General features: G+C 38.4%; 1 protein-coding gene across 2 annotated transcripts in view; it reads right to left on the bottom strand.

The window, feature by feature from the left end:
• UCHL5 (ubiquitin C-terminal hydrolase L5) overlaps window positions 1-23,731 on the bottom strand; it is a 46,981-nt gene extending 23,250 nt beyond the window's left edge. The window contains exons 1-7 of one of the 2 annotated variants that reach the window (XM_029230759.1): window positions 23,439-23,731; window positions 17,056-17,119; window positions 15,270-15,375; window positions 2,592-2,717; window positions 2,448-2,509; window positions 2,245-2,375; window positions 796-859 (exon numbers count right to left, since the gene is read on the bottom strand). In XM_029230759.1, the coding sequence (XP_029086592.1) occupies window positions 796-859; window positions 2,245-2,375; window positions 2,448-2,509; window positions 2,592-2,717; window positions 15,270-15,375; window positions 17,056-17,119; window positions 23,439-23,514 (629 nt within the window). In that variant the 5' untranslated portion in view covers window positions 23,515-23,731. The remainder of the gene's footprint in view (window positions 1-795; window positions 860-2,244; window positions 2,376-2,447; window positions 2,510-2,591; window positions 2,718-15,269; window positions 15,376-17,055; window positions 17,120-23,438) is intronic. The other variant, XM_029230760.1, reaches the window with a different exon arrangement.
• Window positions 23,732-23,741: the final 10 nt, after the last annotated feature.

Here is a 23,741-nt window from a genome sequence, read left to right as displayed (position 1 = left end):
GGGTGCAGCAGCAGTTCAGAGGAGGAAGGATAGCCTTTTTAACGGTGATAGACCAATTGGACAGAGGAAAAAAAAAATGAACCTTGACTTAACTTCACACCACACAAAAATTAATTCAAAATAGATCATAAACTTAAATGTAAAATGTTATATAAACCTTTTAGAAAAAAAGGAGAAAATCTTTGGGATCTAGGGCTAGGCAAAGAATTCTTAGATTGGACAACAAAAATACAACTCACAGTGGGAAAGATTGACAAATTGGACTTCACTGGAATTAAGAGCTTTTGCTCTGTGAAAAACCATGTTGGGAGGAGGAGAGGATGGGCTATAGACTGGGAGAGAATATTTTCAGGCAACGTGTCTGACAAAGGACTAGTGATAGCTAGAGTATGTAAAGAACTTCAAGGCTTGGGGCTTCCCTGGTGGCGCAGTGGTTGGGAGTCCGCCTGCCAATGCAGGGGACACGGGTTCGTGCCCCGGTCCGGGAAGATTCCCACATGCCGCAGAGCGGCTGGGCCCGTGAGCCATGGCCACTGAGCCTGCATGTCCGGAGACTGTGCTCCGCAACAGGAGAGGCCACAACAGTGAGAGGCCTGAACTTCAAGGCTCAAGAGTCAAAAAAACAATCCAATTACAAAATAAACAAAAGGCATGGTTTTCAACATTAGTCGCTAGGGAAATGCAGATTAAAACCACAATGAAATATCACTATCCACCTATCATTTAAACAATGATAAAATAAACGTTTAAAAACGAGAACATTAGTTATGCCAATAAGATTAGCTGAGCATTTACTTTTGTATCCTTTTTTCTATGACTGGCCTCACTGCGCTGATCCAATCATCTTGATTGCATGCACCTAGGAAGAAATGTAAAAGCATTTATGTCAAATAAAATCAACATTAATATTATTTCAAAAGTCTGGTCCAAAATATCTTTTTACTAATATTTTGACAAATTCAGGATAGTAAAAAACCTTTTAGCATAACTATGTTAAGCTCCAACTCTTACTTTCTTAGTAATGGTAAGGGGAAACAGTATTATCATAATTTGCATTTCCACATTGTTGCGTCACTTAGTGGTGCTAAACAAATGTTTGAGAAAATAATGAACTAGGGAATTATTTCATTAAAACTCACGACTCTGTGAGATAAGGATAACTACCTTCATTTTACAGATGATGAGACAGAGGGCTAAGAAAAACCAGCTCACATATTAGTAACAAAATAAGGATTCAATCCTTTTCTGACTCCCCACCATCATAACTACAGAAAAAGAAAATGAAATCCACACACAATGCAAAACCAATTTTACCCAGTTTTTTAATCCTCTTTTTTACCTAAATTTTAGTATAGCCACCAGTTGTATAGCAAAACTGGCTGTTCTGTTTTATATTTTACTTCCTTTATATCTCATGGATCTAATGAATAGAGAATGGCTGACCAGATAGAAGCCAAGAGAAAAAAATGCAGCGATCAGATCAACCCCCAAACCAGAGAAAATCAGCTTCTACAGAATTAAAAGAACATTCCATTAATTTTCTTTAAGAAACATAGAAAAATAAATATTTTTAAACATGTAAATCTGCATTAGATGAAGTATTAGTTCTAGACATGGGCAAGGTCAATAAGAACAAGCAAAATGAATGTGTTAATTTTTTTTTTTAATCTGAAAGTATAAAGTTTTATGGACAGCAGATAACATTAGATTCCATTAAAACAGGTTACACTGCACTTAAACCTAATTTAAAAAAAAGAAAACTTAATGAGGTAAAAATAAGGAGTTAAAATTCTTTTGTGGATCTATTAGTTCATTACTAGATCAGAACCACCTCATCCTCAATAACCATTTATCATTAGCTCAAGGTAGGAGATGGGGTGGGATCAGGACAAATCCACCCTTTGGCACAAAGGACAACACATTAATGCACTAGTTACATAGAAAAAAGTAGTTTTTAAAAGTTAACTGAAAAATTAAAAATAAATTATGTAATCTATGGGTTAAAAAAACTTTTCCTGTAGGAAAAAAACTAAAGGTCCCAATGCAACTACAGTAGTCAACATGTCCTAACTACTTGTTACTTAATTTCATAAAGTAATGAAGAGCTTAAAGCCTGCATGGCATCACACCTCACAGTCACCTCCCCTTTCTAAACTTAAGCAGGACTAGGGCTAAACCAAAGGTGAACACCCAATCTTTTTTTCCTTATCAAAAGTGAAATACCAGGAATAGTAAACACATTACCTAAATCAATCGGTCCTTCTCTTAATCCATCTAATTCATACAGTCTTCCATTAACAGGAACATAACTGACAAAGTGAAAAGCATCTTCTTCTTTTGCTGATGTCTTTGCGTCAAATTCAAACATTTGCTGTCTACAGTGAAGAAAAAAACAGTAAGAGACAAAAAAACAGAGACAGCATTTATTTCACATGAAGTATCTTTACCTGGCGAAACTGTTGTGTACTTGTCGAATCACATCCGAATTACTCAGTGCCAAACCTTTCATCTGAAATAAGTTTTAAGAACAGCCTATTAAAATAAGAACCACCACAAACAGGGCATTTTAGGAATAATACGACTGTACTCACAGCTGCATCAAAGCTTTGTGAAAATTCTTTAAACTCTGATAATGTGTCTCCTAAATGGACATCTTGATGGGTACAGTTCAATAACACACTTACTATGGCTTGAGTAGCACAGGCATTATTAATTACCTACAAAATATGAAAGCAAAAATATTATCGATTTGTTAAAAGAAACAGCTTTTAACTGGTGATGATGACCCCCAAAATATGAAAAAAATAGTTTCCAAATTTTATTTTATATAGTCTTAGCATAAACATAATTAACATGATCAATTCCCAATCTAATCTATTTTCAGGAATTTGCCGCAATTCTGGAGCTGAAGATTCTAGGAAATCGAATAAATTAAATGAACTCATAATATCAGTGAAAACCAATCCAGTTAGGGTAACAAAACCAATCTTTCCTGGTCTAAAACATACATCTAATTAAACCAAAAGAGCTTGTCCTTCCCTCTTATTCACTTCCTCCTATGCTCATTTCTACCTATAAATATTCAACCCGTATTTCAGTATCCAACGCAAGCTCCAACTCACCGATGTGGCTCTTAGAGAACTTATCCAACAACTCATATTACTTTCTTCCCTCACTTGAATTCCTAAAAACGTGTATATACTGTCTACATATTTTTCAATTCAATCTTTACAGTGCTGTCATCTAGCTATTAACTGTTTATTTAACAAGTTATGTGGACCTTACTTTCTAGTGAGAGGAGAGAACATTTAGATAGCATCTACTATGTGTGGGTAATTTTCTAGGCACTTCATATGTATTAATTCTTTTTTTTTTTTTGCGGTATGCAGGCCTCTCACTGTTGTGGCCTCTCCCGTTGCAGAGCACAGGCTCCGGACGCGCAGGCCCAGCGGCCATGGCTCACGGGCCCAGCCGCTCCGCGGCACGTGGGATCTTCCCGGACCGGGGCACGAACCCGTGTCCCCTGCATCGGCAGGCGAACTCTCAACCACTGCGCCACCAGGGAAGCCCTGTATTAATTCTTTTAATCCTACCAATCAACAGCCTATGAAGAAGGAGTAATATTATTATCCTCATTTTACATTTGTGGAAGCTGAGGCACAAAGAGGTTAAGTAGCTTGCCCAAAGGGCACAGAGCTAAGCAAGAGGCAGGTGATCTGGTTCTAGAATTTTGTGTACTTAGCCACAACATGAGGCTGGCTCTGTACACGTATGTGGTCTCTCCAACAAGATTATAACCTACTTATGGACAAGGGCTTCTGCCACACTCCCTACAGCACCTACACAGGGCTGAGATCACAGAGGTGGAAAGAGCCTCAGGTGATCACTTCGAACACCAGCAAGGTTAACTGTAGAGTTAAATTAAACTTGATAAATGATTTTTTATAATACAGTTTAGTCCTATTGCTATATTTCATTACAATATTATAATTAAATACCATTTTCCAAAAATGCTAATTCACTTATGATCTTACAATTTGGTAAATTATTTCTATCTTGACTGATTTCAAAAGAAAATTTTTCTATTATCTTCCCTCATTAACTCTTATACTCCTGTACTTTTTTTTGCCAGACTTTTGAAGTCTTGTGAGTACCCACCAGTTCTTACATTTTTGACTGCAGTATGTTTGAGGAATTCCTTGATAAGGCTGCTTTCTCCATTAGAGAACACTGTCTTACTCCCAATTCTCAAACAGTGATACCACCACATTCTTGTAATTCCTCTTACAGTATTTTGTACTCAAAACTATCTTATGATTGACCGATTAAGGAAAAGTAACAGGAGATCTAGAATCCAATTAACATTGCTGCTGATTTCTTTTAATATGTATTCTGAGTCACAGTTCTTTAGTAAATAAACTTGGATGAAAATTTTTAATGATTAAAGGAGACATCATAAAGGTCGTTAACTAAAACAAGACTTAGTGCTCCCTTATCTTGGGCCAAAATTATCTGGAGATGGGTTGGTAGAAGCGAAGTTAGCAGAAGTTAAAATTTATACTCATTCACACATCCTTTCAAAATGATGACACATTAAAGATATAATATGTACCCAATTCTAGGCTAGATGCTGAGGCTATGGCAGAGAATACTATCAAACATTCCTATGATCTAAGGACTTCAAGTCTGTAACGTATCACTTTAGGAATTTTTTTTTTCAAACTCATCAAATTGTACACACTAAACATGTGCAGTTTTTTTGTAAACCAATTGTATTTCAATAAACCTGTTTTTTTTTTTAAAGGAAAAAAAGAAAAAAATCTTGTGGTTAGATACTTCTCTTCCGGTGTTAATAAGGATTTACACTGCCCACGATTTATTACAGCTCATTTTGCATATGTGTGAAGAACAGTCATTATGGTGTGCATCAGTGTAAACATACCTCTTCAGGTTTTTAAATGAGTTAAGTGCCACCAAGTGGTTATGTTATAAATGGCACAGTGGTCCCCTTATCCTTGGGGGATATCTTCCAAGACTCCCAATGGATGCCTCAAACATGGATAGTACCCCTATATAATCATGTTTATATATCATGTTTTTCCCTATACTAACAGGCTGTTAGCACACATGAGGGACAAAGGGATGCATCCCACGTGGGACAGTGAAGGACAGAATGAGATTTTATCACACTATTCAGAACGGCACACAATTTAAAACTTACAGTTTATTTCTGGAATTTTCCATTTAATATTTCAGCCACAGTTGACTGAAACCATGGAAAGTAAAACAGCAGGTAAGGGGGGAATACCGCACAGAATTACCAAAAAAAAAAAAAATTTAAGACATTAAAAAGTGCACAGCCATTCATTCGTTCAAATATTTATTACTGAGAACTCACTGTGTGCTAGACATTGTGATAAATGCTGAATACACAGTGAACAAGAGACATGTGGTCCTTGTCCTCGTGAAACACTTAAAAACCACCTTATATACATCCATTTGGGAGAATTTTAACTTCATCTTTCTTCACAAAAAATTATTGCAGAATAAATTATATATATAGTCCCCAACGAGAAGGGGATGAACAAGGAACAAATTAAGACGAGATGCTCAAGAGACAATGGGCACACTGGTATGTATCAGTATGCTTGTAATCAGAGCACGGGGTCATTGGTTACCTCGTAAATCAGTGCCTTTAAGCAATTAGGAGTTCACGCTAGGAGTAAGAGATTTTTTAATAGGAAATAACAGTAAATACAGTGATTCAGAAAGGTTCAGTTTAAGACAATTTACAGGAGAGACTGAAGGCGGCTAAAAACAAACAAGATCCACTGGGTTGCTATTCTAATGCTAGTATGAAATAATAAAGGGCAATAGATTAATGGAGCAGGACCCATTAAAAGCAGGATCACCCAAATATGCGAGTCAGTATTCTAGGAGTCAGGAATATAACTAAAAATAAAATCAGATTAAGAAGAATAAGGGGATAGTAATAACAACCATATAAAACAATTTTGTAAATTTAAGCTAAAATGCAGAAATTAAAAAAAAAATCTTACCAGAACTAAGAAAAAATAAGTAGCCCAAATAAGTCTTTTAACTATTAAATTGAAGTGATAGTTAAAAATATACTCACAAAGAAAATACCAGGCACAGATGGCTTTATAGGCCAATTCTATCAAAATTTGAAGAAAGAGATGATCTAAATTTTAGATGGTCTAAATTGTCCAAATTCTTCAGGACAATAAGAAAAAGAGGAAATTCCAACTCAATTCATGAAGCAAGCACAACCCTAATACTAAAACTATTCAAAGCCATTACAAGGAAGGAAAATTAAGGCCATTTCATTCATAAATATAGATGTAGAAATTCTAAACACATATTACTGAATTAAATTCAACAGTGCATAAAAAGAGAATATGGGCTTACCTCAGATATGGAAGAATGACCAACTGGGCTTATCTCAGATATGGAAGAATGATTTAATATTAGAAAAATTCATAAACATAACTAACCATATTAACCTATTAAGAGGAAAAATAAACATGATCATCTCAATAGATGCAGAAAAGCATTTGAAAAAACTTAATCCTTCCATAATAAGGACACTTGCTAAATTATTAAAAGAATGTCCTTACCTGAACGTTAAGAAAAAACAATCTGAAATGGGAAACGGTAAAAAGCATTCCCTTTAAAATCACAACGATTTTACTGGAGGTCTTAACCAGTCAATAAGATAAGAAAAATAAATTAGAGACATAAGGATTCAAAATGAGGAGACAAAACTGCTTTGTTTGACATAGTAATTTAGATAGAACCCCCCCCAAAACCAACAAATAACAGAGATAATAGAGGTTAGCAAGATGGCTAAATATAATATTAAGACATAAGAATGAATTACATTTTTTTATACCAGCAACAAACACCTAGAAAATGTAACTGGAGAAAAGATGATTTATAATTATAACAAAGAGATCAAGGAATTAAGATAAATCTAATAAAAGATGTAAAACCTCTAAAGAAAATTATGCAACATACAAAAGATAATAAAAGCAGATCTAAAAATAAATAGATAAATAAAAGCAGATCTAAATAGAGATACATAATACGTTTATGACTTAGTATCATGAAGATATAAATTCTCCCCAAATTGATACATATATTCAATGCTATTCCAGTCAAAAGTCCAAAAGAATTTTTCATACAATTTGATAAGATGACGTTGAAATTTATATGAAGAACATAGGGTCAAGAATAGCAAGGATATTTTTGAAAAAGAGGAGGGAGAAGAGACATGACCTATTAGATATAAGAACTTATGAAGAAGTGAAAGGAATTAAGACAGTGTGGTATTGGCAGAGAGACAGACAAATTGATCAGTAGAGTCCAGAAAACACACACACACACACACACACACACACACACACACACACACACACGGAACTATGGTACACAACAGAGGTGGCATGTCCGATAAATAGGGAAAATAATGGACGTTTAATAAATGAGGTTAGAAAAAAAGGGTGATCCACATGGAAAAAGATAAAACTGAACCTCTGCCTCATATAATATACCAAAATCCAACTCCCAATGAATTATGGACATAGATATCAAAAATTAAAATTTAAATGCATAGGTAAATATCTTTTCCAAATTCAGATAGACAACAATTGCTTAAACAAGACGCAAAAAAGCACTGGCTCTAAAATACAAAATTCGGGCTTCCCTAGTGGCGCAGTGGTTAAGAATCCGCCTGCCAATGCAGGGGACACAGGTTTGAGCCCTGGTCTGGGAAGATCCCACATGCTATGGAGCAACTAAGCCCGTGTGCCACAGCTACTGAGCTTGTGCTCTAGAGCCCACGAGCCACGACTACTAAGGCCCACGCACCTAGAGCCCATGCTCCGCCACAAGAGAAGCCACTGCAGTGAGAAGCCTGCGCACTGCAACAAAGAGTAGCCCCTGCTCACAGCAACTAGAGAAAGCCAGCGCGCAGCAATGAAGACTCAACACAGCCAAAAATAATAAGAAATAAAATAAATTTATAAAAATAAATAAACAAAACACAAAATTCTATTCATCAAAAGACACCCAGAAAAGGTAAAACAATAAGGTGCCAACTTGGAGAAGCAGTATCATGAAGATATAAACAACACCTACAAATCAAAAAGTACAATTAGTCCTACAGAAAAATAATTTAAGAATTTCACAGAAGAAACACATATGGCCACTAAGTAAGTACATCAACATCCTTTCAACATGATTAGTGCCCAGGGAGATGTAAACCAAGACCGTAATGAGGTACCATTTTAGAATGAGCTGGCTGGCAAAAATCAAAAAGGCCTCTGGCGCAATGGTTGAGAATCTGCCTGCCAATGCAGGGGACATGGGTTTGAGCCCTGGTCTGGGAAGATCCCACATGCTGCAGAGCAACTAAGTCCGTGCGCCACAACTATTGAGCCTGCCCTCTAGAGCCTGCAAACCACAACTACTGAGCCTGCGAGCCACAACTACTGAAGCCCACGTGCCTAGAGCCCGTGCTCCGGAACAAGAGAGGCCACCGCAATGAAGAGCAGCCCCCGCTCGCCACAACTAGAGAAAGCCCGCACGCAGCAACAAAGACCCAACAACGAAGACCCAATGCAGCCATAAATAAATAAATTTATTTAAAAAAAACGGTCTGACAATATCACATATTGGAGTATGTGGCTACACAGTAACTCAGATATTGCTAGTAGGGGTGTAAACTGGAGTATCTACTTCCGAAAGCACTTTGATATTTCCTCCTAATGTTACATTTACCTATCAGAAGAAGCACTGTTGTACTTCTACATATGTACCAGGAGAAATTTGCACAAATACAACAGGAGACGTACAAAAATGTATATAGCCACACAGTTTACAGTAATGCAAGTGAAAACTCAAATGCCAATCTACAAAGAGTAAACAATTACTTACTCTTCATGTACATTCGTGCAATTACCACTGTGCAGCATGCAAAATAAGTTAACTATTATGATAAACAACTAGAGGATAAATCTTAAAATATTAAGTCAAAAAAGTAAGTCTCCCAAAACTACAAAGAGCATGATACTTTTTATCAAGTTAAAATTTTATATACACACAGCCCTTTTAGGATTAGAAAAAATACAGAAAGTGGAAAGCAAGGAAACAATATACAGAATTCCACATGCAGGTTACTTGGATGAAGGGAGGGAGGATGAGAGCTATGTGGGACAATGGGTGGGACAGAAGGAAATGATAGTTAGATGACGGTTATCTAGGCGGTGAGTTCTTAGGTGCTTACTACATTACTTAGTCACCAAGTAAGTAAACAAATAAACAAAAGGAGGACATGAGCATGTGCCATCAGTCAAGAATTATCATAATTCCATGCTGTGTACCTGAAGATCAATTTTTTAAAAAGGAAAAAAGAAAAACACACTCATCATCACTGACTGATCTGTCCTCTTCCTTCATCACGTCTAATCATTACATATTAAAGGTGCTAGTTACTCTACCTCCTGAGTATTAATCAAATCTGTTCACATCTATCACTGCTAACAGTCTTTTACCTGCTTTTGCATGGACTTCTACAAAAGCCTTCTAACTGATATGTAGTCTCATATCCTACACCACTCCCTCCTCCTCAAACACATTCCCCACACTGTAGCCAAAGTGATCTCTTCTAAATGAAAATCTGATCACACCACCCTTCTTAAAACACCTCAATAATCTTCTACTGCTCTTAGGATACAGACAAAAGGCTCAAGCATGCTCTGCCTCTGTCCACATCTTGGCAGGAAGTGGAGAGTTATTCTCTAATATCCACCTTCTCCCTCTTCCAGATGAACAGAGGACCCAAATTTTATCTGGGTCCGTGTCCACCTGGAATGAGCACAGCTTCCCCCTCTGCTGCTAAGTACAGCCATGTGACTGAGTTCTGGACAAAGAGAAGAAAGCATGTAACATGAGCAAGTTCTAGAAAACGTCCGTAAAAAGAGAGGAGTGTGTGGTCCGCTTCTAATGTCTTGAATGTGGAATTCAGATAGAACGGCTGAAAGTCCAACAATCATCTCAGACCATGAAGTAACCTTTGGAATAGAAAGCACACACAAAGGAACAAAACAAAAGAGCCTGCCATCTCGACGTGCTCCACGGTGAATGAGAAAGAGAAAAACGTGTGTTTCTTATAAACCATTGTTTCTCTATACCTAATCGTACTGAACCCTGACTACCACACTGCTTGCTCAGCTTCATCATCTCATACTGCCCTGCCTGTGCTGTCTCTAGTCCAGCTACACTGGCCTACCTGTAACAGTACATTTTACTAGCCTTAATCCCTTTTACTATAAAGCTGTTAGTAATCTGGGATGATCCTCAACCTCTTTCCCCTAGTTAATACCTACTTAACCTTTAGATTTCAGCTGAAATGTCACTTACTCAGAGAAGCTTTCTCAGATCTCCCTGAAGAGGTCAGTCTCATTTTTATGTGTGCAGTGAAGAATCTAGTCTTGCCCTAAGAGAGGCCTGACCTTTGCCCTTGTCTCCTGGGAGGTGATCTCTAAGCTCTTGAGAAGCCATGCCTCCTCACAAAAGTGTCTTCGTTTACCTGGGGGCTGTGGGCCACGAAGATAGTCTCACGGTGTGACTTAGGGTGGGTTCTGGGTCAACAGTATCATCTCAGTCTCCAGGGTGGCTGGAGACTGAGGGCCAATAAAAACTCTATACCAAGAATCGGCTGAGATGGCCTGAGTGGCAGCACTCTGCACACTCACGCATCACTGCCACTCAAGTTACAGCGCTGGCTTTGACTCCCCTGGGCGAAGACCACGCGCAGCTTTCCTGCACTCCGCCCTGCGTGTCTCTTCCCTTGGCTGAATTTAATCTGTGTCCTTTCACTGTAACGAACTATGTGACTACAGCAGATTTTGGTGAGGTCTATGAGTTTTTCTAACAAATTACAGAACCTGAGGGTGGTCTTGGGTACTCCCCAAACTTGCAAGTATCAGAAGTCAGGGTGGTTTGTGGTACCCAAGACTCTGTAGTTGGTGTCCGAAGGGAGGGTAGTCTTAATAGATTATTTTTGAACTTCACAATACGGTTCTCATTTCACTCCATGCAGCACTTATTGCCACTGTAATTTTGTATTTCACTGATTAATACCAATTTCCTCCACTAAGCTCTAAACACCCTTGAGGAGAGGGCTCCTGACTGTTTATCATTCCCCAAGCACCTGGCACAGTGTCTGACACATTGCAGACACTCAATCATTCTTTCCTGAAAGACTGAACAGGTGGAGTCACACAAAACTAGTACCAATGACCTAAAGCAATAAGTCAGACAGACCTTAGCTTTCTCATCAGTGAAACAGTAACAAGACAACAACGTTTTGCAGAGAAGCATTACCAAAAGGGTCATTCCTGGATCCTTATACACAAATTGTAACTACCAGAAGACACCTTTTCTAGATATTTTGTTAATCAATGATCCACACATATGCACACTTCCAATTAGAGCATATGATTAGCATAAGACAGGCAGTATTACCTCTCTAAAATGATGCAATTCCATCCATAAATACCAAAACTATGTATTTAGTTAATCTGTATGACATTATCACAAATAAATATAATTTTAATTAAATGTTTTAAATATCTGAAAATATTCCTCAGAGTCCAGAGACCCTGGATTGGAAATCTTTACTATAAGCTCTTGAAGCCTAGAACCAAGGATTATATATTTATGTAATATATACTATAAAATTTCTAGCACAGGTTCATAGGAGGCATACACTAAAAAGACTGATAGATATTATTGTTGAATTACTGATCAGTTTAATAGAAACTGTTGGCATAATATAGTATAAAAAAATACAATATAATTGGGAAATTACTAGTCTGGCATATTAATAAACATGGCAGGAATAATGTAATACAAATAAAACATTAAATTATAGTAAGGTAGAAATGTAATACAGAACTAGAAAAGTATCAAGGGACTCTAGAAATTATAAATTCATACTCCAGTATCATTTTTTTTCTTTGTAGAGTACTTTCTTATACCTTAAAAATACCTAGGCCTCTGTAAGTCAGTCATTGTTAGTGTCTTAGTGAATCCTAGTGTTTTTTAACTGTAATATTCTCTCTACATTTATCAGATACCTACTATGTGTCAGGGATTATACATGAAAACTCCTGGGTTTACAATTTAGTAAGGAAGAAATATAATTAAATACACACACAAATATATATGGAAAAAACCTTGAAAAATATAAACTGTTTTAAGTGGTTATCTCTGGAGCAGGGATTATAATGGACTTTTATTTTCTACATTGTACATTTATAATGCTTACATTTTATATCATGGGTATAGATTCTTATATACCGTAAAAAAAATGTCTTTAAAAGGAGAAAAATCAACTGAAGGACCAAACTATCTGTCCCCTACTTTTTCTCTACTACCTAGATTTTGAAAATCACAAGCAGTGATTATAATTATTATAGTACAATGATAAATATTAAAATTTATAAATGGATTATTTGTGTTAGAGAAATAATTAGAATCTCAAAATGTTTATCATTAAGAAATTTAGTTAAATAAATTATAGGATGCTTATACTAAGAATACTTTTAAAAGAGGTGGTGTTGTGATATGGTTAAGAGTATGGACTTCAAGGCAACAGTGCCTGGGTTTGCACCCAGCTCTCCCACTGACTAGCTACATAACTTGGGCAAGTTTCTTAACCTCTCTGGGACTCAGTTTCCACATCTGTGAAATGACGAGGAACCTGCAAAACCACATAGGGTCATTGTGAGGATCAGTTACTACAAATAAATTAATACTAAAAAATAATACATATAAAAGTACCTGATAAGCCTTCAATATGTTAGCTAATACTGTTACGTGCACTGAAAGTCAAACTTTTATCATTAAGTGAAGAAAGATGCAAAATATTTTGCACAACAGTCCAACTTCAGAAAAAAAAAAAAAGATAATAAGAATGTGTTAACAAGTGAATAGAAAATGTGGGAGGCAGTATGGCAGGTGGAACCACCAACCTGGGCTTTAGACCTAGGTTTAAATTCTGGATCCACCATGTACTAGCTGTGTGACCTCAGGCAAGTAAGTTAATTTTTCTAGGCCTCAATTTCTTCATCTGCGAAATGAGGGTAACACCTCATAGGGCCGTTGCAAGGGTCAAATAAATAATATATCTAAAGCACAATATCTGGCACACAACAAACATCGTAAATGTGGGCTGTTGTTGGTACTGCTATGGTGATAGTTGTTACCAGTAAGAAGACACATGCCTGCCTTATCCACCATTACATCCCTAGGACCTAAAACAATGCCCAGCACAAAGGAGGTGCTCAACAACTACTTGTTGATTAAATGAATGAGTCAAACCGTTAGAAGGGGTTAGTAGACATGGGTGTGGGAGCACAGGGATATTCACTCATCACTATATATTTCTGTAACTTAAGATACTTTAAGTACACAATGATAAAATAATGTTTTCCAAACCCTTGAAGTAAAGCAAAAAAACTCTAATTTCTCTAAAAACACTCAATTTTTAAAAGTTGGGGGGGAAAATGGAAAGAAGCAATAAAATAAGAGAAAAAGGAAAAACAAGTTACTAAGTGGAATAGTAAACATTCGATTTAAAGGGCAGTAATGAGAATTAGCAGTTTTACTGTTTCCACCTTCCTAAAGGTTAATGAGATTATCTTAAGCAATTTTTTGAGTCTCAGAAATAAGTGCAATTTTCAAACAAATGCAATCATATTTAGCTTAGATTTTATACATTAATCAAACCTCTTTCATCATTCTCTTTTTCAGCTTTTCCAAACAATGGACTCCAAAATATGGAGGCATCTAATAACGCTGGTTAAACGTTTCACTGTATACTCCAGAACAGCAGTTCTCAAAGTGGGGTCCATGTACCCCTGGGAATTCCTAAGACCCTTTTCAAGGGGTTTGTGAGCTCAAAATTGTTTCCATAATAATTCCAAAACAGTTTTTGCTTTTTTCCCCTGCTTTCTTATTTACACTGTAGCGCAACAGCAATCGAGGGTAAAACTGCTGGTATTTTAGCATATACCTAGGCAGTGGCATTAAACTGTTTCACTGACACACGTGCTTAATTTAAAAAATTAACAAAACAAAACCAGTTTTAGTGAAGAATGTCTTTGATAAAGCAGTAAAATTTTTATTATATTTTGACCTCAGAGTACAAGTGGTTGAGTGAAACAGGTGATACAAATAAAGCACTTCAGCTGCAAACCAAAACATGCCAGTTGATTCCATGAAAGGCATTAGTGCAATTGTTTGAACTGTCAGCTAAGTTGGCTGCTTTTTTCTTGGAATATCATTTTTTACTTGCAAGGACATACAGCAGACAAATACGGCTGTTGAGACAGTATCTGGCAGATATTTTCTTGAAAATGAGTGAAATGAGTCTATCACTTCAAGGAAAACATCTGATAGTATTTGTTGTCCTTCATAAAATTTGAATTCTCAAGTGAAAATTAGAATTTTGTAAGGTTCAGATCCATAGATCCACCACTGTGAATGTTATAAGATCCTCCAAGAGTAAAAGATCCTTTTGAAGAGCAAGATAAACCAAAGGATTTTTATATATCAAAGTACAAAGTTCATTAATATGATCTCAGATTTCACACTGCAACCAATCTTTAGGAGAGGAACATTTCTGGAGTTTTGATATAATAAAGAATATCCATAATTTCCTGGAAAAGAAATTAAAATACTTCTCCCTCTCCAACTACCCATATGTGTGAGACTAAATCATATACTTCAACCAAAAACAAAACAAAATGAAAACATTGCAACAGACTGAATAAAGAAGCTGATAGGAGAATCCGCTGTGTGCTTAATATTAAGCCAGATATTAAAGATATTTACAAAAATGTAAAATAATGCACTCATCTCACTACTCTTTTGCTTTGGTAAAGATATTTATGCTTCATTTAAAAAATACATTATCATTAACATGTAATGAATTTATTGTTACTTTTAAAGCAATTAATAAATATTTTAAATGTCTCAGTTTTAATGTCTAAATGATAAATACTAATAAATATAACCCATATAAACAGAAGGTCTTTGGGGATCTCAATAATTTTTAAGAATGTGAAGGAGTCCTAGGACTGAGAAGTTTGAGAACTACGACACTAGAGACACAGGTGGAAGAGTCCTGTTTGTAAAGAGGGTTGCTCTTGAGACTCCACAGTATCCAAGGACCATACCTGCTTGGCAAAAAATATTGTGTCAAGTCTGGAGTCCTGAACCACAGAGCCTGCTGGTTCTTCTCCTGGCTGCCACTTGAAAAGAAAAATCAACCCATGAACTGGCCTACAAAACAAAAAAATACAAATTAGTGACACCAAACCTTGCTTCTTTTAACACACTGTCAATATGTTAAGTTTTGGTCATTTACTTAACAAATACAATGCAAATGAAGTAAATTTGAGAAATTTTTTAAAGATTTCTATTGCTGTTCATAGTTACTAGAATGTTGCCCAAGACACAGCTAACAAAACTTAAAAAAAATACATCAATTAAAATGGAATTATAATGAAAGGAATAATCTCAAATCTGTGCATTATTCAATTCTACCTTATATTACCTCACTTAAAAACAGAAAGAACATAGCAAAACTAGAAGAAGCTGTTAACCCTAGACTGAATTCTGATATACATGAATAAAGTTCACATAGGATGTTTACAGATAAATGGCTGCTAGCATAAATACTAAGAAATATAGGACGTCACCTTCATATAATTATTGGATGCATGAGCAACCGTCACACTACAGTATGACTGGATGTTGCATCTCACACATAATGAAATCATCACCTCCCCAAAGGAACGGTTGTTGCCCACAAACCGTTAAATCACCACTTTAGGATTTTCTCCAGCCTATCTTTCACCACTGCCTTCCATGCAACAAAAATCTTTCCTATCCCTTAAAGACAGGTCAAATGATGCATCTTTAATTAACCTTCCCTGATCATCCAGCCAGAATTTCTCTCTTATTCCATCTAAAATGACTGCTCTCTTTGTGGGGAAGAAGAAGATAGGGGGGAGGGAACTGTCTCCTTACTATAAAAAACATATCCCTACAGTCCCCATTCCAGGACCTAAGAATGCTCCCCGCAGTGAAAACTCCCTAGCCCTCCATTTGCAATCCAGAGTCAATGCTTGGAGGTTGGGGGTTAAGGAGAGGCCCAGAGAAATCAGGACAGAGTAAGAGGAAGGTACTTCCTGGCATCAATATTTGGAATCTGAACTGTAACCTCCCCAAGAAGCAATGTAATAATGTATAAAAAAAAGTTCTGGGACTTCCCTGGTGGCGCAGTGGTTGAGAGTCCACCTGCCAATGCAGGGGACACGGGTTGGAGCCCTGGTCCGGGAAGATCCCACACGCCGCGGAGCAACTAAGTCCGTGCGCCACAACTACTGAGCCTGCGCTCTAGAGCCCATGAGCCACAACTACTGAACCCACGCACCTAGAGCCCGTGCTCTGCAACAAGAGAAGCCACCGCAATAAGAAGCCCACGCACCGCAATGAAGGGTGGCCCCCGCTCGCCACAACTAGAGAAAGCCTGCGTGCAGCATGAAGACCCAACACAGCCAAAAATAAATTAATTTTTTTTTAAAGTTTTGAATTACTATTAATATACATTATCTGTCAAATACAGTTTTGTAGACTGGCCTATTATTTCATGTGTTTTATGTTAAAATGCGTTCCATGTTCTAACAGTATTGATCTATAAGTGAAAGTTGTAAAAAAATCAACCCATCGGTACTTTGTTGATATGGAATTACAGAGACTTAGTTTTGAATCCCTTGCAAATTACTTATCTATGAGCCTCAGGTTCTTGGTTATGGGAATAATACCTACCTCACACAGTTGAAAAAAATCTTAAAGGAGATAATGTGTTCAGCCTAAGGTAACCCAAGTAAAATAAACTCATGAAAGTTTGCTTAAGTATAGACATATTACTTTTAACATAAGTAAGAACATACTTACTTTAATTTTTCAAAATTCTCAGGCTCTAAACTCCATATTTCTTCTACTTGGGCTCCTCGGCAACCTGAAATAAGAAATTATTTCTTCAGAAGACAAAATAACTCATTTTTTTTCCTTCGTCACTAAATAAAATATTAACTGAAAGAAAAGCACATTTGGGGGCGATAAGACATGACAAATTAAAATGGTAAAACTGATAAAGCTCACAGTCAAATCCTAGTCCTACCTTTACTATTTCCTAATTATTACAGTGGGAGTATATTCCTTTGACAACTTTAAAAAGTTTCAAGATTTATTTTCACTGGACACCACCCCATGGCTCCTTCTCAGTCTCTCTCAATCTCTGGCTCCTCTTCATCCACTCCCTTCACTCAGCTGCTATGTTTCCACAGCTCTGCCTGCAGCCCCCTTTTTTCCTTACTGTACACTTTATTTTTAAAGTGGTAATAGGGGCATCCCTGGTGGCACAGTGGCTGAGAATCTGCCTGCCAATGCAGGGGACACGGGTTCGAGCCCTGGTCCGGGAAGATCCCACATGCCGCAGAACAACTAAGCTCGTGTGCCACAACTACTGAGCCTGCGCTATAGAGCCCACGAGCCACAACTACTGAAGCCTGCGTGCCTAGAGCCCGTGCTCCGCAACAAGAGAAGCCACCGCAATGAGAGCCCGCACACCACAACAAAGAGTAGCCCCCGCTCGCTGCAACTAGAGAAAGTCCAGGCACAGCAACAAAGACCCAATGCAGCCAAAAATAAATAATAAAACAAATAAAAAAATAAAGTGGTAATAAATAGCTACCACTTAACAGTGAATTTCAGAACACTATTTAGTTCTGACCCTTTTCCTAAATTCCAATTCTATACTTTAAAAATTTAATTTAATATCAACTACATCAGAGTCCCCCAAATATGTTCTTCTTCTACAACAGTGGTTCTTAACCAGGATGATGTTTTTTATGCCTCTGCACCCCCAACCCCCGCCAGGGAACATCTCAAAATGTCTGAAGACATTTTTACTGTCCCTACTGTCACTTGGGGGGCGGGGAGGTAGCATCTAGTAGGTAGAGGCCAGAGATACTGAACATCCTACATTGCACAGAATAGCCCCTGACAACAGAGAATTATCTGCCCCAAAGTGTCAAGACAAAATGAATTATCGGGCCCAAAGTGTCTAATCCCTGCAAGGCAAGGCAAGAGTACCAAGGTCGGGAACTGTGCTCTAGTAGTTCATATGGTGGTAATGGTGTACTGGTTAAGAGCCTGGCCTCCAAACTGCCAAGGTTTGAACCATGGCTCCTCCATTTACCGGCTATATGACCACTGAACCTCTCTGTTCCCCATACTCATAGAGCTGTTGTGAGAAATAAATGAGATAACTTACTATCTCATAAGGTAATTTATTATGCATGAGATACATTTAATACAATGCCTCGGCAAAATGTCAGGTAGCATTATGATCACAACAGAAAAAAACAGCCGTATTTACCAGTAACTGCAATGTGTAAAGTGCTCTGAATGCATTTTCTCTAATCCCTGCAAGGAAAGTATTATATGGAAGAGGCTTAGGGATGTTAGGTGTCTTATCTAAATTCACTACAACTAATATATGCCAAAAAGTTAATTAAAACCCATGTCTGGTTCCGAAGTCTGGGCACTTTCTATTGTTCCAGATTATTTTCAAGTGAGTACTGGAGAAGCCTTTAGATCACATGCAAAAATCTGTGGTTTAAAAAAAAAAATACTGGACCAACCAACTATGTGACTTTGGGCATTCATACCATTCAGTACCTCAATTTGCTCTGCTCAGCAAATATCTATTAGCTCCCACCCAAGCATTAAAGATACAGGTACAAGGAGAGTTACTTCATTATTTGTAGTAGAGAAGAACTAGAAACAACCTGAATGTCTAGAACAGGTTGCTAGACGTCCACATACATTAAGTTGGGAAAAAAAGCTTGTTTAAGTGTGAAGCTATATTTATACGTGTTATCAAGAAAGGGCACAAAAGAACACTAATGCACTTAACACTGGTTATGCTATTGGAAATCAACTGCAAAAAGGCCAAACGTTAAAACATTGCACATATCATACAAAAACACAACAAAAGTCACTGAATTAAAAGAGCCCCAAAATCTTTTGCAAAGGTATAATTTCAAGTGGTGACACTGTTTAAATAACCTTATGTTAGACACATACATATCTCTGTGTAAGGAAAACATAGTACTTAACTGTTAGCATCTATCTCCTTATATACATTCAATTCTAATAATCCCCCTATGTACATTCAATTTCAAATAATGCATGGTATAATGGAAAGAGAAATAAGCAATGATTCAAGAGAACTGGGTTGTAATTCTAGCACTGCCTTTAAGTTCTTTACCTTGAGTGAGAACATGTCTTTGAGCCTCACTTTCCTGTTTAAAACAAGAATACTACCTGCTTCATCCAATCCACACAATTCTTGTGAGGTATACGTTCTCAAATACCAAACACAAAGAATCACCGTGCTGATTCCTCTAATATATTTTAGTAAAAAGTTGAGTGGGGTGGGGGGTAGGCTTTAAAAAGTTAATGATTCACTGGTATTTAACAAATACATTCAGTCCTCTGTATCCAACGGGTTCTGGGTCCGCGGATTCAACCAACCGCAGGTTGAAAGTATGTGCCAAGCATGGTATTAGGCCCTAACAAGGACAGGAAATAATAAACTATTTTAACAATGCTTAAGAACTTCAACCTAGTAGGAAACAAGCTCATATAACTCAAAGACTGTGCAGTCTGCATATTTTGCATATAAAAGGTACACGGGATGCGTTATGGAAGTTAAGAGGTAGCCAACTATCCTTGCAGATCAGAAAAAACTTTAATGTATAGTTAAACTGGGGGACTTCCCTAGCGGTCCAGTGGTTAAGACTCCCTGCTTCCAATGCAAGGGGCTCGGGTTTGAACCCTAGTCAGGGAATTAAGAACCCACATGCCATGCAGCCAAAAAAATTAAATAAATAAATAAATAATTTAAAAATAGTTGAACTGGGTCTTAAATAGGATGACCAAATAATCTGTCATTCAAACCAGAACACTGCTTTTATTAAATTGATTTTACTTAATAGGACATTAAATAAATTTTTAAATTAAAATGTTTTAAAATATTTATATCTTGACTAACACATTTGTATTATAGTACTGGTGGCTCCATAAAACAGTCTATTCAAAAACCAATTCTAAAAATAATTTTCTTAATAATATACCTGGAGTCTTTCTCCCCAAGAAAAATACTCTTGGGGAGTATTTTTATAGCCTACATATAAGGCTATACTGTTTATTTATTACCTCTTGAGTGAACTTTGGTAATTTGCGTCTTTAAAGGCATTTGGACATGTCATCCAAGTTGTCAAATTTATTTGCATAAATATTAAAATATTCACTTATCCTTTTAATATCTGTAGAATCTGGGACTTCCCTGGTGGTGCAGTGGTTAAGAATCCGCCTGCCAACGCAGGGGACATGGGTTCGATCCCTGGTCCGGGAAGATCCCACGTGCCACGGAGCAACTAAGCCCGTGAGCCACAACTACTGAGCCTATGATCTAGAGCCCATGAGCCACAACTACTGAGCCCATGTGCCACAACTACTGAAGCCCTCACGTCCAGAGCCTGTTCTCCGCAACAAGAGAAGCCACTGCAATGAGAAGCCTGTGCACTGCAACAAAGAGTAGCCCCCGCTCGCCGCAACTACAGAAAGCCCACACACAGCAACGAAGACCCAATCCAGCCAAAAAATAACTATTTAATTTTTTTAAAAAATCTGTAGAATCTGTAGTGATGTCATCTCTCTTATTCCTGATATTGGTCATTTGTCTCCTCTCTTTCTTCTGATCAGTCTGACTACAGGTTTATGCATTTTATTGATCTTCGAGAAACCAGCTTTTGGTTTCATTGACTTTCTCCACTATTTTTCTCTTTTCTGTTTTACTAATTTCAACTCTGATCTCTATTACTTCCTTTTATCTGCTTACTTTAGGTTTAATTTACTCATCTTCTTCTAGTTTCTTGAAGGGAAAGCTGAGGTCACTGATTTGTTGTAGTAAATCTAGTCCCTGTTACTCTATCTTGGCTGGAAGCAGAAATATACAGCCTCTATTTTTAATTAGTAGACTATCCTAGTTTGCTTTATAATACAATAGGATGTTTCACTTTTGAAAGAATAAACTTCCAAAGGTTTTTTTGTGTTTTTTTTTTGCAGTACGCGGGCCTCTCACTGTTGTGGCCTCTCCCGTTGCGGAGCACAGGCTCCGGACGCTCAGGCTCAGCAGCCATGGCTCACGGGCCCAGCCACTCCGCGGCATGTGGGATCTTCCTGGACCGGGGCACGAACCCGTGTCCCCTGCATCGGACTCTCAACCACTGCGCCACCAGGGAAGCCCCTAAAGGTTTTTTAAATCTGTGAATTGAATGAGGAAAAAAGAAAATGACTGGAATAAACTCAGTCTCTTTGAAGCATCTGATGGTGATATACAACTACCATCATTTAACTTTTTGCAAAGTTCTTCTTCTGCTAATTAAACCAGTCTAATAACTACAGCTTCAGTTTTCATTTGTGCAGGTACAGAAGGTGCAGTTCCATGGCAGTCTCTTATGCATGCTTTTATTTAAATCATTTTCAATTCCAAGTTTTCTGCACGTACGAAATTGGAGCAAAAGCTGTTAACAGAATGGACTAATTTTAAAATAAACAAATTTGCCTGATACAACGTTTCTTAAGGTTAACTCTAACATGTCATAATAGTTAAGGTTTTGAAGGTAAAGTTTATGGCTTAAAACCTGCAGACATCTCAAACTCAGTGTATGTCCAAAGCTGAACCCACTTTCTTGTCCATTAAGCCTACTCTTCTCTTGTACTTGTACTTCACCAGTCTCCCAAGCTAGAAACTAGAGTCATTGTCACCTCTTTTTCCCTACATCCCAGTAGTTAACAGTCCTGTGGATTTAAATATAGCAAAAATTATTGAATCGACCTCCTCCTCTCCAAATCACTACTTTATGTGTGGAGCCAATCATCTCAAATTCTGACCATTTTAAGAGGCTTCTAGCTTCTCTTACTTCACGCCAATCTACCCTGCACACTACCAGTAGTAAATCTTTTTAAATTATAAAAATATCATTTCAGCCTTGAAATATCTTTGACAGTTAAGTCCCCAGGGACTACAGGGCAATCCATACTACACAACATGGCACACAATCTGGCCTCAGTTTACCTTTTCAGCTTCGGATTGAAATACTCCTGAAGTCTGTTACATTATGTTTTAGTCACTTTCCCAGCTGTTCCCTAAGTCATATACTTTACCACCACTACTGTTTATACCTTTCCTTCTGCCTGTGCTCTTCCACGACCTGTGTGTACCTACTCTAATGTAGCAATTAATACGCCATATTATAATTTGCTTGTCAGTTCTTTAGAACAGCAGTCATGCTTTATTCACATTAAAAATATCCAAACCCTACCAATGTGTCAGACATAGCAGGTAAACAATATATGCCCAATACAAGATATCCAAACAGTCAGCTACGTACAACAAACAGTTATCTATATCAATGTTGAATTTCCACCTCAAGTACAAGTTTTAACGTAAGAGCTAAAATTAATACTTGAGAAATAACAGATAAAAATAAACTTACAGCCAAAGAAGAGCTGCAGGGACAGGGAAGGCTACAAAGTCAAATATGTTGGGTACTTAGGACCAGAGATAAGGAACAGAGTCAGAAAGAAATTACGAGGTAAGCATGTGGCCTCTGGAGCACTAGGTGGAGAAAGCACACTTCCCCGGAGGCCACAAAATGAGCAGAACGAGCGAGGTGGTCCATGCGTCCCACGCGGCCAGCCTGTGCGGACGTTCGCAGGGCTGGGCACACACTCGAGGGGTTCTGCTCCGAATAACTCGAATGTCAGGTTCCGGGGCGGCTTGGGCCTTGGACACCCCACCCTCGACAAGGCGCATCCGACTTTTCCTGTAGCACCGATGCCCTGAGACACGTACCTGGGCACCCCTGCCCGGAGTGGGGGCGCCCCGTGGTGCAAAGGGAAGAATCGGTACGTAAAGTGGGGGTGGTGGGAACCGGGGCTCAGGTCAGTGAAGCTACTACTGGAGCGCCGAGTTCCGGGGACACGCTCCTGCCCTCGCGGTGTGGCTCTCAGATCACCACGGAAACGCGACTGGCCGGGACCAAGCAGGGACCGGAGCCCTGCCTTTCCCCCTCCCCGACTCCACGGTTAGAGAGTTGCCTCCCTTCAGACGCTGGGCGGCGGCGGCCCCAGGGAAGCACTCCGTGCCCAGATCAGGCCTCCTCCCGTGACCCCCGGCCCAGGACGGTCCCCTTGGCTCTCACCGAATCCTTTAATGAGCTCGGTGAAGACCCCGGGGTCGCTTTCCATGAGGCACCACTCCCCAGCATTGCCCGTCATGGCCCCGGCCACACACCGCCCCGCTCCACCTCCGGCTCCGGCACCCCCCAAATCCAGCCGCCTCCGGCCACTGAGCTCTGCAAACCCGCCGTTGGCTCGTCAACCTCACGTCACCCCGCCTACTTCCCGACAGCCTCCGGGCGCCGTCACCTGCAGCGCGACAGAGCGCGGGAGGACGCTCTAGCCACCCAAGAGACGGCGAAACTCTTTCTGGGCCGCGCAGGACC

This window comes from Monodon monoceros, unplaced genomic scaffold (assembly GCF_005190385.1).
Source record: "Monodon monoceros isolate NGI ecotype Baffin Bay Population unplaced genomic scaffold, NGI_Narwhal_1 Super_Scaffold_18, whole genome shotgun sequence".
In the NCBI taxonomy this organism is placed as follows: Eukaryota; Metazoa; Chordata; class Mammalia; order Artiodactyla; family Monodontidae; genus Monodon; species Monodon monoceros.
The sequence above is the reverse complement of the archived record's forward strand: the minus strand, read 5'-3'. Positions and strand labels throughout refer to the sequence as shown.